The 14,055-nt window shown below is 43.4% G+C and overlaps 1 protein-coding gene across 2 annotated transcripts; it reads left to right on the forward strand.

Annotated features, from left to right (window-relative positions):
* The first annotated feature begins 140 nt into the window (after nt 1-140).
* Nucleotides 141-12,494, forward strand: tlcd1 (TLC domain containing 1). Of its 2 annotated transcripts, XR_013817883.1 has the most exons (5): nt 141-862; nt 1,977-2,059; nt 3,396-3,478; nt 10,827-11,844; nt 12,029-12,494. XR_013817883.1 is itself a non-coding variant. In XM_079834691.1 (4 exons), exons 1-4 carry the CDS (start codon nt 654-656, stop codon nt 11,208-11,210), a joined length of 759 nt encoding a protein of 252 aa, XP_079690817.1. In that variant the 5' UTR covers nt 141-653; the 3' UTR covers nt 11,211-12,494. The 2 variants fall into 2 exon arrangements, 1 of the variants encoding a protein (XP_079690817.1); XM_079834691.1 differs by having other exon boundaries at nt 10,827-12,494.
* The last annotated feature ends 1,561 nt before the right edge of the window (nt 12,495-14,055 follow it).

Below are 14,055 nucleotides of genomic sequence, written 5' to 3' on the forward strand. Positions count from 1 at the left end.
AACGTTTGGCCGATAAACAAGAATTCAGTTATGGTAGGGTGATCATTTTGTCCCATATCACAACTGAAAGCTGACCAAACACAACAAAGTGTTTACTGTAAGCCATTCCTCCCTGTTGTGACAGTGTGAGTGAAGTCATTTGATCCAGCTGCAGGACAGAGGCCATTTCATTTATTAGGGACAGCAGTATGACTGTGAGTTTAAATGGTCTCTATTGTTCTATTGTGCTCCTCCACTCACTCACCCCCATACACACACACGCGACACAACTGCATTACTGCAAGAACAGAACAGAACATTTTTCCTGGATTGTGGAATACATGGAGATGGACACAGAAAGTTCAAGGGAAAGAGATATAACCATCATTTCCTGTTGTAACACCCCCACAGATATATTCATCACCAGCCAATCGGTGTTCAACAAACAGGTACTGTGACAGATACCACACCTATGACAGGCATCAGCACGTGGAGAGGTGGAGAACAGATACAAAGAGCCTGGGCGTAAGGAAGACTCAAGGAACTGTTTCGAGAATCTGCATGCGATTCATGTGCACACTGTTGGAAAGTGTACAGAAATTATAGATCAGCAAAGAAACGGCATTAGAACTCACTGTCCGAGAAAGGGAGAGACACAGAACAAAGTGTGGAGGATGGACACATGGCTGAATGAAGTCCAGAAGCATCCAGCCCTGTATGTTTTGTGCTGTTCTTTAATCTTCAGGATTCTTCACAGGTTCCTCCTGCAGACTGTGCCCAGCCCCGGCATAGTGGACACAGACCCCTGGAGGACATGGAAATGGAGGAACCTCTCAGTGTCACTCGTCCACTCGCTGCTGACCGGCATCTGGGCCGTCACTTGGTGAGTTGTCCCACCAATTTAAATGCAGTTTTAGCATCTAAAGAACAATGTAAGACAACAAAATCTTCACTTTCATTTTAATATATGCAAGATACATTTACTTTAGAGGCAAAATAAGATAATACAACTTGTTATATATTGTGATCCTTAATACATCTTGAATTTTTTGTTTTTGATGAAATACATCTATATTCTAATATACAAGATATATTCTTCAAAACAAGTTTTATTATTCATCATTTAAAATTTTGAACAATTTTATTAGACATTTAAAAAAAAATCGAATAAATTGTCTAAACATATCTAATACATTTTGTATTTTAAGGATGTTTAGATATGCACAGGTTCAGTATCTCGAGTACACATAGAATTAAAGCATATTACAGAGGTTGTGCTTACTGTTGTATTGTTTGAACTAATAGCACTGTCTAGGAATAAACACACGTTATTGAATGTTCATAAACAGCACTTAACATTCAGTTACAGATCTTTCAGTTTAGAAACAGGTAAAACCTGCCGGACCGGCATGGTTTGAGAGAATGAATGATTGTGTAACTTAAAAGTAATTACAACACCATTACAATTGTCAGAGTATGAATCACTTCATCCCACAAACCAAGCAAGAGTTTCTATCAGCAATGGACTTTTTCACTCTTTTTGTGTGATGTTTTATTAACCAGGCTTGTGCACAATTCAGGATTGAATTGAGAATGACTCCTGAATTCCAGTTCAATTCTTGAATTGAATGGAGGCCAATTCTGAAATTCTGAATTTTGCACAAGCCTGTTATTAACAATGTTCGCAAGAGGAGGCCATACATAGCCGACTCACCTAAGTTCCTTGCAAGTTTTCTGCATCCCTCTGCCCCTCCTCATTCTTGGCTGGTTCCCATCCCAGCCAGGGATACGGGGGGAAGTACTCTGGGTTTGGGCCAAATTCAGCGCTCGGAGCCCTCCCTTCGGCAAGCATGCCAAATGAACTCTTTCACCCTATCAAGTGTGAACTAGTGAACTGTTCTTTAGTTTCTGTTACTGAGCACATGTATGTTGTATTTTGATCCTGTTGTTGACATAATCAAAAACTCGCATGAACCTGTGTGTGTGTGTGCCGACAGTGTCATACAGCATCCTGCGATGGTGCAAGAAATCCACTCGACCTACACCCCTTCATCCTACATGCTAGTCGTCGTCTCATCTGGTCAGTAAACACGTCATCATATCAGGAACGCATTGCACTAAGATGCAGTAAAATGCAAAACAATGAGCCTAGAACCTTGACACATCATTATACAACTCGCATCTTATTATTTATCTGATGCTCATGTTCTCCTGTGTGTTCAAGTATTTAGAAAACTCTGTCCTGTCTCTACTCTAATGATAAGAGTTTAAGCCATCCTACGACTCAGGTCTTTGGAATAATGGTGTAGAAAATTATTAACACCTTAAAGCTGTGCATATATTATTTATACTGTACATATGAGCATGTGAGAATAGACGTGTGTGTATGTGTATATTCACAGACAGGTGAAGTTAATAACACTTACTATCTCTTCATCACGGCCCCTGTTAGTGGGTGGGATATATTAGGCAGCAAGTGAAAATTTTGTCCTCAAAGTTGATGCGTTCGAAGCAGGAAAAATGGGCAAACGTAAGGATTCGAGTGAGTTTGACAAGGGCCAAATTGTGATGGCTAGACCTCTGGGTCAGAGCATCTCCCAAACTGCAGCTCTTGTGGAGTGTTCCCGGTTTGCAGTGGTCAGTATCTGTCAAAAGTGGTCCAAGGAAGGAACAGTGGTGAACTGGCGACAGGGTCATGGGTGGCCAAGGCTCATTGATGCACGTGGGGAGCGAAGGCTGGCCCGTGTGGTCCGATCAAACAGACGAGCTACTGTTACTCAAATTGCTCAAGAAATTAATGATGGTTCTGATAGAAAGGTGTCAGAATACACAGTGCATATATCACATAATTATGTAATGATAATTACGTTCACCAAGGCTAAAATTATTTGATCAATAATACAGTACAAACAGTAATTACAAAAAAAATTATATACAAATTGTAATTTATTCCTGTGAAGCAAAGCTGAATTTTCAGCATCATTACTAATCTTCAGTGTCACATGATCCTTCAGAAATCATTTTGATATACTGATTTGGTGCTCAAGAAACATTTCTTATCAATGTTGAAAACAGTTGTGCTGATTCATTTTTTATTTTTTGTAGAAACTGAAGGCAATTTTTTTTTCCTCCAGATTCTGGTGAATAGAAAATATAGGTAATTTCTTTCAAACTGACCCCAAACGTGTATTAATCAAAAGATTATTATAATCAAAGAAAAGTTTTATAAACAATGTTGAAAGGACTGAAACCACACATATTCGTCTGAGAATCATTAGAAACTGTACCAAACGTTGAAACCTGTGTGAGTGACACTACCTGTTCCGTAAACAAGGACTGGAAATTGTACAATTCAATTCAACAGAATGTATTTGAAGGATTTTGTCAATAAATTCAACATTTATCTCCTTCAACAGGGTACTTCATTCAGGATGCTGGTGACATTATTTTTAGTGGGTACGCAAAAGCATCTTGGGAGTTTTTACTTCACCATGTTATGGTAAGTCAATACACAGGTTAGTTATAAGGCCATGACAAATGTTGTGAAAAACAGTGCTGGGCAAAGTCATAAAAAGTATATTATTCAGGCACGGATAATGTCTCAACTTGTTCCAGATGAAAAACTTGAGATTCAGAAAAAAGTTTCTTGAGCAATTGAGTTATTGATTTTGAACACACATTAGAGTGGGCTCAACCTTAATCCTGAAGTGGTGTGTGTGTGTGTGTGTGTGTGTGTGAACAGATATAATGATTAAATACACATCATTCTCAGTACACTCAAGGGAAATTTGCCTTTTGTACTTTGTACACACACACATATATACTGTATGTGTGTGTTTCTTTTACTTCTTTTACTTGATTCCTTGTTTGGCAAGGCCTCATCCTAAAAAAAATCCATTCAATTCTAGCAAGTTAAACAAGGTGCAATAATGAAAATTATAATAATAAAAGTGTTCCCTTTCGTTCAGTCACTACGACGTAACGTTAGTGACTAACGAATGGGGGTTTCGCTTAGAAGCCTATCAACTTCGAGTTTAGAGAAAACGCCCAATGGCGTGCCAATGCCATGGGCATGCGGAATTTGCATACGTAACTCCGCCTCACTGCGTGAGTATATAAGGAAGTACGAGTCAATATCGCATTATGTTTCTGCTTTCGGAGCCTAGAGTACCTACCTCTTCACTCCTACAGCCTTCTGAGACTCTGTCAGCTTCTTCGAGACGAGCAGCTTTCCAGTCGGTGTTGGTGTGACGGCGCGTTCCAGTGATCGCATACTTCCTGCTGGCTGATCTGTGCAGTGGTCCGCCTGACAGCTGGTGTGTGTTTCCCTGGGCGCTTCGGCATCGACTGCAAAGTTTCCTCTCACAAAAGAGCTTGCACGTGACACGTCCTTTTCAGGATGTTTCGTCCGTGCACTTCTGGGTGCGGTAGATCGCTTTTTTCTTTTGACTCTTCAGGCTTACCAAGCCAAGTTGCTGTGTGATATGCACGAGGGAGGGGCTGATCCAGGACTCAGTAATGAGTTGCGTACCGCCACCGACCTCGCTCTCCGGGCGACGAAGGTGACCGCACGCTCCCTGGGTCAGGTGATGTCCACAAATGTGGTCCAGGAGAGACACCTATGGAAGAAACGCCAGGCTAAGCGGCGCTCCTGATGCGGACGGCTCAGGGATGGGCAGTTCTTTCCAGGAGACGGCGGCAGGGCCACTCCTTCCCCCGGTGGAGGGCCGGGGGAGAATCTTTTGTTCAGCTGCTGGCCCCCGGGTCAGCAGCACCCTAATGTGGTTAAAGAAAGAACTGACAACCCCATCCCTGAGCCCCCAGAGATCGGTGACGGCAGTGCGCGCCACCCTCGGGTCTCGCCACTCTCGTCCCTCTCTGTCGCCAGCCCCCTGGCAGAGCAGACCCCAGTGGAACGCGAGTCCTTCCCTGGTCTCCTCTGTCAGGGCGCAGCCGTTAACCGTGCCCCGACCCCGGGACGCCCAACAGCCTCCCCTGTCCGTGCCGGTAACGCTGCCTCGCTGCCCCACCCAGGGTACTTCTGCCGTCCGTATGACCCCGTTGGTGCAGTCTCTGGAAGCCTGGCTTCAGCTTCCGGGGCTGTCCCGCTGGGTTGCCCGGACCATCAGGATCGGCTACGCGATTCAGTTCGCGCAGGCTCCTCCCCGTTACAGGGGAGTCCGCTATACCGTGACCGGGGCCCATGCCCCCATCATGCGTGCAGAGATTGCCACTCTACTGGCGAAGGGTGCGATCGAGCCTGTCCCTCCAGCCGAAATGAGGTTGGGGTTCTACAGCCCCTACTTCATTGTACCCAAGAAAACCGGTGGGTTACGGCCAATCCTGGACCTTCGCATCTTGAACCGATCCCTTCACCGGCTTCCGTTCAAGATGTTGACTGCGAAACGCCTTTTCGAATGCGTTCGTCCTCACGATTGGTTTGCAGCGATGGACCTGAAGGACGCCTACTTCCATGTCTCCATCCTTCCTCGACACAGACCGTTCCTACGGTTTGCTTTCGAGGGGTGGGCATACCAGTACGCGGTTCTCCCATTCGGGCTATCTCTGTCCCCTCGCGTCTTCACGAAGATCGCCGAGGCAGCCCTCGCGCCCCTTCGGCAGCACGGGGTTCGCATCCTGAACTACCTCGATGACTGGCTCATACTGGGCCACTCTTGAGAGCAGGTTTGCGGACACAGAGATCTGGTTCTCCACCACTTAGCCCGTCTGGGCCTTCGGGTCAACTGGGAAAAGAGCAAACTTTGCCCCGTGCAGAGGATCTCTTTTCTCGGTATGGAGATCGACTCGGTCGCCATGTATGCGCAGCTTTCGAGCGAGCGCGCGCAGTCTCTGCTGACTTGCCTCCGTCAAATCGAGAGCAAGAGTGCGGTTCCACTGAAACTATTTCAGAGGCTCCTGGGACATATGGCATCTGCAGCCGCGGTAATGCTGCTCGGATTGCTTCATATGAGACCGCTTCAGCACTGGCTTCGCGATCGAGTCCCGAGATGGGCATGGCAGTCTGGCACGCTCCGGATCCAAGTGACTCGGGCCTGCCTACAGACGCTCACCCCGTGGTCGAACCTCAGTTTTCTCCGGGCCGGTGTGCCCTTAGAACGAGTGTCCAGGCATGTTCTCGTATCGACGGATGCCTCTGCCACGGGCTGGGGTGCCATGTGCAATGGACAAGCAGCCGCGGGCTCCTGGACAGGACCCCAACGCCTCCTGCATGTCAATTGCCTCGAGTTGCTGGCAGTACGTTTCGCCCTGCACCGCTTCCGAGCGCTGCTGAAGGACCAACATGTACTTGTCCGGACAGACAACACGGCCGTAGTAGCGTACATCAACCACCAGGGCGGTCTACGCTCCCGCCGTATGTCTCAACTCGCCCGCCATCTCATTCTATGGAGTCAGAAGCGCCTGAGGTCCCTTCGTGCTGTCCATATTCCGGGAGTCCTAAACCACCCAGCCGACGAGCTCTCGCGGTTTCAGCCTCTCCCGGGAGAATGGAGACTCCATCCCCGGACGGTTCAGCTGATTTGGGAACAGTTCGGCGACGCACAGGTAGATCTGTTTGCCTCCCTCGACTCTTCCCACTGCAGCCTGTATTATTCCCTGACCGAGGGCACGCTCGGCACGGATGCACTGGCGCACAGCTGGCCGCGGGGCCTACGCAAATATGCGTTCCCCCCAGTGAGCCTACTCGCACAGCTCCTGTGCAAGATCAGTGAGGACAAGGAGCAGGTCCTTTTGGTCGCCCCGTACTGGCACGGCCGGACCTGGTTCCCCCGAACTCGTACTCCTTGCGACAGACCTTCCCTGGCCTATTCCTCTGAGACCGGACCTCCTTACTCAGAGACGGGGCACCCTTTGGCACCCACGTCCCGACCTCTGGAGCCTCCACGTGTGGCTCCTAGACGGGACGCGGCAGGTTTGAGTGGCCTACCACCTACGGTGGTCGCCACCATCACTTCCGCTAGGGCAGAGTCCACTCGGCATGCCTATGCGTTGAAGTGGAACCTCTTCGTCACCTGGTGCTCTTCCCGCCAAGAAGACCCCTGGAAATGCCCGATCGGGTCCGTGCTTGAGTTTCTCCAAGAGGGGCTGGAGCGAAGGCTGTCTCCCTCCACCCTCAAAGTATATGTGGCTGCAATATCTGCCCACCACGATCTCTTGGAGAACAAAAAGGTAAGTCAGCACGACCTGGTCATCAGGTTCCTGAGGGGAGCCAGGAGACTGAATCCTCCTCGCTCTCCTCTCGTACCCTCTTGGGACCTCGCAGTAGTGTTAACTGCTCTGCAGAGACCTCCCTTTGAGCCTTTGCGGTCGGTTGATATTAAGTTTCTGTCTATGAAGACGGCTCTGCTGACCGCATTGGCCTCAGTTAAGAGGGTCGGGGACCTGCAGGCATTTTCGGTTGACGAAGCGTGCCTGGAATTCGGGCCGGCTAACTCTCACGTGATCCTGAGACCCCGGCCTGGATATGTGCCCAAGGTTCCCACCACTCCGTTTAAGGACCAGGTGGTGAACCTGCAAGCGCTGCCTTTGGAGGAGGCAGACCCAGCCTTGGCATTGCTCTGTCCAGTACGCGCCCTCCGCGCCTACGTAGACATGACGCAGTGTTTCAGGACCTCAGACCAGCTCTTTGTCTGTTATGGTGGAGAGCGGAAGGGAAGTGCTCTCTCAAAGCAATGGCTGTCTCACTGGATAGTGGACACCATTGCTTTGGCTTACCAGCAGCAAGGCCGACCATGTCCCCTTGGTGTGAAGGCACACTCCACCCGGAGTGTGGCCTCCTCTTGGGCTCTAGCGCATGGCGCCTCGCTAGCAGACATCTGCAGAGCTGCAGGCTGGGCGACACCCAACACATTCGCCAGATTCTACAATCTCCGTGTGGAGCCAGTGTCCGACTATGTACTCGCCCCCCCGAGGGGCCGGTGATGGGCCAGGCTCAGGTGTCTTCGCTTGCTCGCCACTCCACTCCACGGACTGGATTCATGCGATATTTCCTCAGGTGAGCTCCCCGAGAGCCCTGAGCTCCTCCAGCACTGTCGATGCCGACATCAGTTCAGTCTGCCCTTTCGAGCCCAGACCCTCATGTCCGGCGAGGTGCCCCATGTGCATGGTTCCCTCCGGCGACCCCCACATGTGTATTTCACCGTAAGTCTCCGCAGTGAGCGGGTTTCTTCCCTTGGCGTGTCCCCGCCACCCCTAGGGTTAAAAATCCACCTTCGGCTGGTACCCTAGAGATCTTCCATATGCAGCCCTCAGCGGGTCATATGTGTCTCTTAAGTCCTCCCCACGGGAAGGCATTTTTGGCATTCCCTCACTGGGATATGCTTCCCAGTGTACCTTGGTATTCCTGTGTTAAGTGGGAGTCCTTCGTCCGTACTAGTCTTACGACAGGGTACTCACACTTACGCAGGGCGCTGGAAGACAGCTGAGTGGCGGGATTATATTGGGACCCCCATTCGTTAGTCACTAACGTTACGTCGTAGTGACTGAACGAAAGGGAACGTCTCGGTTACGGATGTAACCCTCATTACCTGTGGAGGGAACGGAGACGTAACGTCCCCTTGCCACATCAGCTGTGCTACCTGGAACGCAGGAGTTCAGTCTTGGCTCCTCAAGCAGGTAACATAATGCGATATTGCCTCGTACTTCCTTATATACTCACGCAGTGAGGCGGAGTTACGTATGCAAATTCCGCATGCCCATGGCATTGGCACGCCATTGGCCGTTTTCTCTAAACTCGAAGTTGATAGGCTTCTAAGCGAAACCCCCATTCGTTAGTCACTAACGTTACGTCTCCGTTCCCTCCTCAGGGAACGAGGGTTACATCCGTAACCGAGACGTTACTCATTATCACTAAGATTGGCTGAATACATACATGTGTAGAGAACAGAGTATTTATTTATTAGAGCATATTAGGTTGAAAGACACTACAAGCACAATCGATTGTTTTCATGCACTTGTACAGTTTGAGAGTATGGCCTATTTGGCTTTTCATAATGTGTTGTTTCAGATTAGGGGAATAGAAAACATCGAACGCACACGCACACGCACACACACACACACACAGAGTTATAAAAAAAAGGGATATCCAAAATACCCTCTTTAAAATCATTTGACTAAAATGTCAACAAAATATGATTTTTATATTATATTATATTTTTTTATTATATACTCAAAATAAAATCTTAGCGATCAAAGGATTTTGAACATGTTTTTAGAAGTCTCTTATGCTCACCAAGGCTGCATTTATTTGATTAAAATACAAATATATATATTTGTATTTTATAATAATTTTTTTTTAAATGTAAAATAACTTTTCTATTTGAATATATTTTGAAATGTAATTTATTTCTGTGATGCAAAGCTGAATTTTTAGCATCATTCCTCCAGTCTTCACTGTCACATGATCCTTCAGAAATCGTTTTTACTAATATGATGATTTGCTGTGAGGCAAAACTGTGATGTGATAAATGTCTGTGAAGACATTTATAATGTTACAAAACTTTACACAACTGTTTTCAACATTGATAATAATAATAATAATAATAATAAATGTTTCTTGAGCAGCATATCATCATATTAGAATAATGTCTAAAGGATCATGTGACAAAGTAATGAGGCTAAAAATTCAGCTTTACCATCAGAGAAATACATTACATTTTAAAACACAAATACACATTTTAATAATATTTCACAATATTACAGTTTTTATGTAATTTTAATCAAATAAATGCATCCTAAGTTGGTGAGCATACGAGACTTCTTCTAAAAATATTAAAAACCTTACCGATCGGCAGTGTATATCATTTTGAACTTGGCTTTATCCAATGTTCAGATTTCTGTTTTGGAAATGTATACAAATTAGTGCATATTTAATTTGATAATAATTGCATATTTCAGCAAGTGCAACATTTCAGAAAACATAATATTAAAATGTTCACATTAAAGGGTTAGTTCACCCCAAAATGAAAATTCTGTCATTAATTACTTACCCTCATGTCGTTCGACACCTGTAAGACCTCCGTTCATCTTCGGAACAGAAATGAAGATGTTTTTAGTTGAAATCTGATGGCTCTGAAAGGCCTCCATTGGCACAATGGCACTTTACACTCTCAATACCCTTAAAAGGTACTAAAGACGTCGTTACAAAGTCCATCTCACTACAGTGGTTCTAAAATAACTTTATGAATCGGCGAGAATAGTTTTTGTGCACAAAAAAACCCTAAATAACGACTTACATAGTGATGACGATTTCAAAATAAGGCATCATGAAGCTTCGAAGCGTTATGAATCAGCGAGTCGAATCAGCGGTTTGAATCGCCAAATTTCAGCAGTTTGGCGGTTTGACACGCGATCCGAATCATGATTCGGCTCACTGATTCATAACGCTTCGAAGCTTCATGATGCCTTATTTTGAAATCGTCATGACTATGTAAGTCGTTATTTAGGGTTTTTTTGCGCACAAAACTATTCTCGCCGATTCATAAAGTTATTTTAGAACCACTGTAGTGAGATGGACTTTGTAACGTCTTTAGTACCTTTTAAGGGTCTTGAGAGTGTAAAGTGCCATTGTGCCAATGGAGGCCTTTCAGAGCCATCAGATTTCAACTAAAATATCTTCATTTCTGTTCCGAAGATGAACGGAGGTCTTACGGGTGTTGAACGACATGAGGGTAAGTAATTAATGACAGAATTTTCATTTTTGGGTGAACTAACCCTTTGATGTAATCAATCAACTAGGGAAATGTGGTGATGTCTATTGATTGCATTTTTACCCCTATTGATCTGGGGTGCTTTGCCTAACTGTAAAGCTCTCGTCTCGTTTCCCGTAGGTGATCTGGTGTTTCCTGTACGCCGTGTTCACACATCATTATGTGGCGGGTGCAGTGGTGGCTTTATTCGTGGAGGTGAACAGTGTGTTCCTGCACACACGTTTACTGCTCAAACTGGCTAAGGTGGCCCATAACTCTTTCATCTACACCATTAACAAACTGTTGAATGTGGTGACCTATGTGACCTTCCGGCTTGGAGCACAGTTTTACCTCACTTGGTACCTCATCCATCACTACTCGTCGTTGGATCATGCTCTCTACTTCCTGGTAACCATGATGCTCATGAACATCATGATTCTCATTTACTTCTACCGCCTCCTCCGAACCGACTTCTTCAACAAGCGGCGTCCTCACAACAGTGCTCCTAAATTTGCTGAGGACTAAACTAACAGATGCTTCCATAAAGCAAGGGCTGCATTCAAGTGACTGTTAACAACATTTATCCATAGGATATCTGAACTGAACAGAGAAACCTCACCAGAGACGGTCTGATGCCAATCAGAGACATTTAAAACCTGTCCGAATAAAACATATATTTAGAATAAAAAATGTAAAAATGTTTAAGATTCTGTTACAGATGGGGTTTTACACTCCAAAAGAGATTTTCTTAATATTTTTGTCGTTTTCTAGCACACATATTAAAAAAGGAGCATTTAAGGAAAATTATGTTAGAGGTTTTTCTTAAAAAATAAAATGACGTGTTTATGCATAAAACAAGAAAAAAAAACCCTCTGCCAATGAGGAAAGAAAAACAAACTTGTTTCCCTTTTAAAATTAAAGTTTCTTACCCTATACTGGCAGACATTTTTCAGAAATCAAGATGAATAAGAAATCATATGTAATTTTGCTTTCAAGTAAATGTATCTTGTTTTAAGAATGTTTAGATGTTTGGAAACTGGAAAACCATACTAAGAAAATAACTTTTTGTTGTGTAGTGTATTCAAGGAAAGGGTCATCATCACAATATTTGAATTAGCCACCATTTATTAAACAAAGCATTTTCTCAAAATTGTGAACTGTAAAAAAAAATCAGGTCTCCAATTGAAAATTTTCTAGCGAGCGATCACATCTAAAATTTTCAGTTGGCCAAATTGAATTTCTTGAATTTTAATTGGAATAAATTGCATCAATTTCACAGAAATTCAATTTGGCCAACTGAAAAATTTAGATGTGATCGCTCACTAGAAAATTTTAAATTGGAGATCTGATTTTTTTTTTTTTTACAGTGTAGCTGTGAGGCAAAGTGTGTCAGATTCTAATACGAAGTAATACTGATATGAAGCTTTGCACCCAAAAGCAGAAATTAAACCAGCCTTGTAGAGAGAGCACTCAAGGGGGAATTCAACCTTCAAAGAAAATGATTTGAGTGATGAGTATTTGTCCTACTAAATTATGCATTGGGTATGAAGCTCTCTCAGCAAACACAGCTACCTCTGTTCTGTAGAAATTGCAGAGCACCATTTCATATTTCTCTGGACACACAGTGGTAGAGATGTTCATTTAGTCAAATGATAAGATATATATAAAGAACATATCAAGAATTTAACATGCAAAAAAAGTGTGTTGGAAATGTTTTACATTTAAACAGAACAGTTAACCTTTCCCAGGCTGTTATGAATATCTTAAAGAAAATGCAAACACTGTTAAACAATAAATGTTTGGAACGTGACAGTGAATTATTTTTTGCAAAAATTGAGTTGTCTTCAACCGTTTTCAGGGTTCTCTTAGTGGAAACACACTCCATAAAAGCCTGGCTTATAGTGTATTTTTAGTGTACCGTATTATTATGGTATTCATACAATGACTCATTCTGCAACATTAACTTTGCCTTACATTAGAGCTGCACGATTCTGGAAAAATTTTGAATCACGATTTTTATTTTTCAAATAGAAAACACTTCTCCCATGATTCTGAACTACCAATCAAAATAAGCAATTTACAAGAGGATCTGACAAAATGTTGAAAACCGGTTTGAATCCATGATTTAATGACTTGCTCATAAATACTTGTTTCATTACTGGATGAATCCACATTTTTGAACAAATCTCTTGAATCTTAATAAATGTACGTGTCATTGAATCGTTTAGCCATTTGTTGGCAACTACTGACATAACCATGTAATTGATACAATCTTTATTTGAAGTTCCAAGTTACTTTCAAAAGGTGATTTGCTCTATTTTGATCAGTGTTTATATCAGATCTATAAACTTTTATCCTAGTACTTCTGTTAAGCCATTTCATTGTTGTATGCAACTTGGGATCAGCAGCAGCGCTAAACGCAGATCTAAATGCTCTGGTGTGATTTTGTCAAAGGTTTAACAGACAGAAGAATATTGATTTAGGAATGAGATCACAATATTTTAAAGATTAATCGTGCAGCTCTAGTTTACATTAACTTAATACTGCACTTAGGTTTAAAAAAATTAAATAAATCGCACTCTGCAGTAGCACCACAGGCCCTTTAGGGGTCATACGGTTTATTTTCAATACCCTAATGCAAATTACCAAAAGGATTCCTCTGCAATTGTGCCAGTTGATAGCAAATATTTTTTTTTCCTCCATTCCTCCTCACAGAGGAAAACATTTCACTTTAGATTATAATAGGGCTGTAACGATTTGACCAAAAATAAAAACCTTAACTAATTGAACATTTTATAATTATTTTTCTTTTTTTGCCCTCATAAAGGTTGAGTAAGTTCACTGATAAGGTTTTTACCGTAAATATTTTCTACTATTAAAAAGGTGGAATTTTTTTTGAGTCAAAAAAAATGTTGGGGTATGAAAAGCCTATTCCAGGGTTCTTGCAGGTTTCAGAAAGTCAAATTTAAGACCTTTTAAAGACATTTTAAGACCATAAAGATTGAAATTTAAGACCTATACGACACATTACCAAAAATTTTTCAATCAAAGAAATAATAAAAAAAGCAATGACATTAGTAACCCTCCACAGCCAACAACGTGCCAAATGCCCAAAACCTTAGGCCCAAAATGAAAATAGGCTAAAATAAACTTGCCCTCAAATAGAATAGATTACAAAACAGCATATTAATAGCCTAATAGACTGAACAGGGGATGCACTAGGGAGATAGGATAAACTAGGGATGCACGATTTGGGGAAGATATCTAATTGCGATTATTCTGGTTAAAATTCAATTTTAAAAAAAATTTTTACAAATGAAAAGTGTATGCATATAACATTTTATATATTAATGTTTATATATTAACGAGA

This window comes from Gobio gobio, assembly GCF_949357685.1.
Source record: "Gobio gobio genome assembly, chromosome: 14".
NCBI classification, from domain to species: domain Eukaryota; kingdom Metazoa; phylum Chordata; class Actinopteri; order Cypriniformes; family Gobionidae; genus Gobio; species Gobio gobio.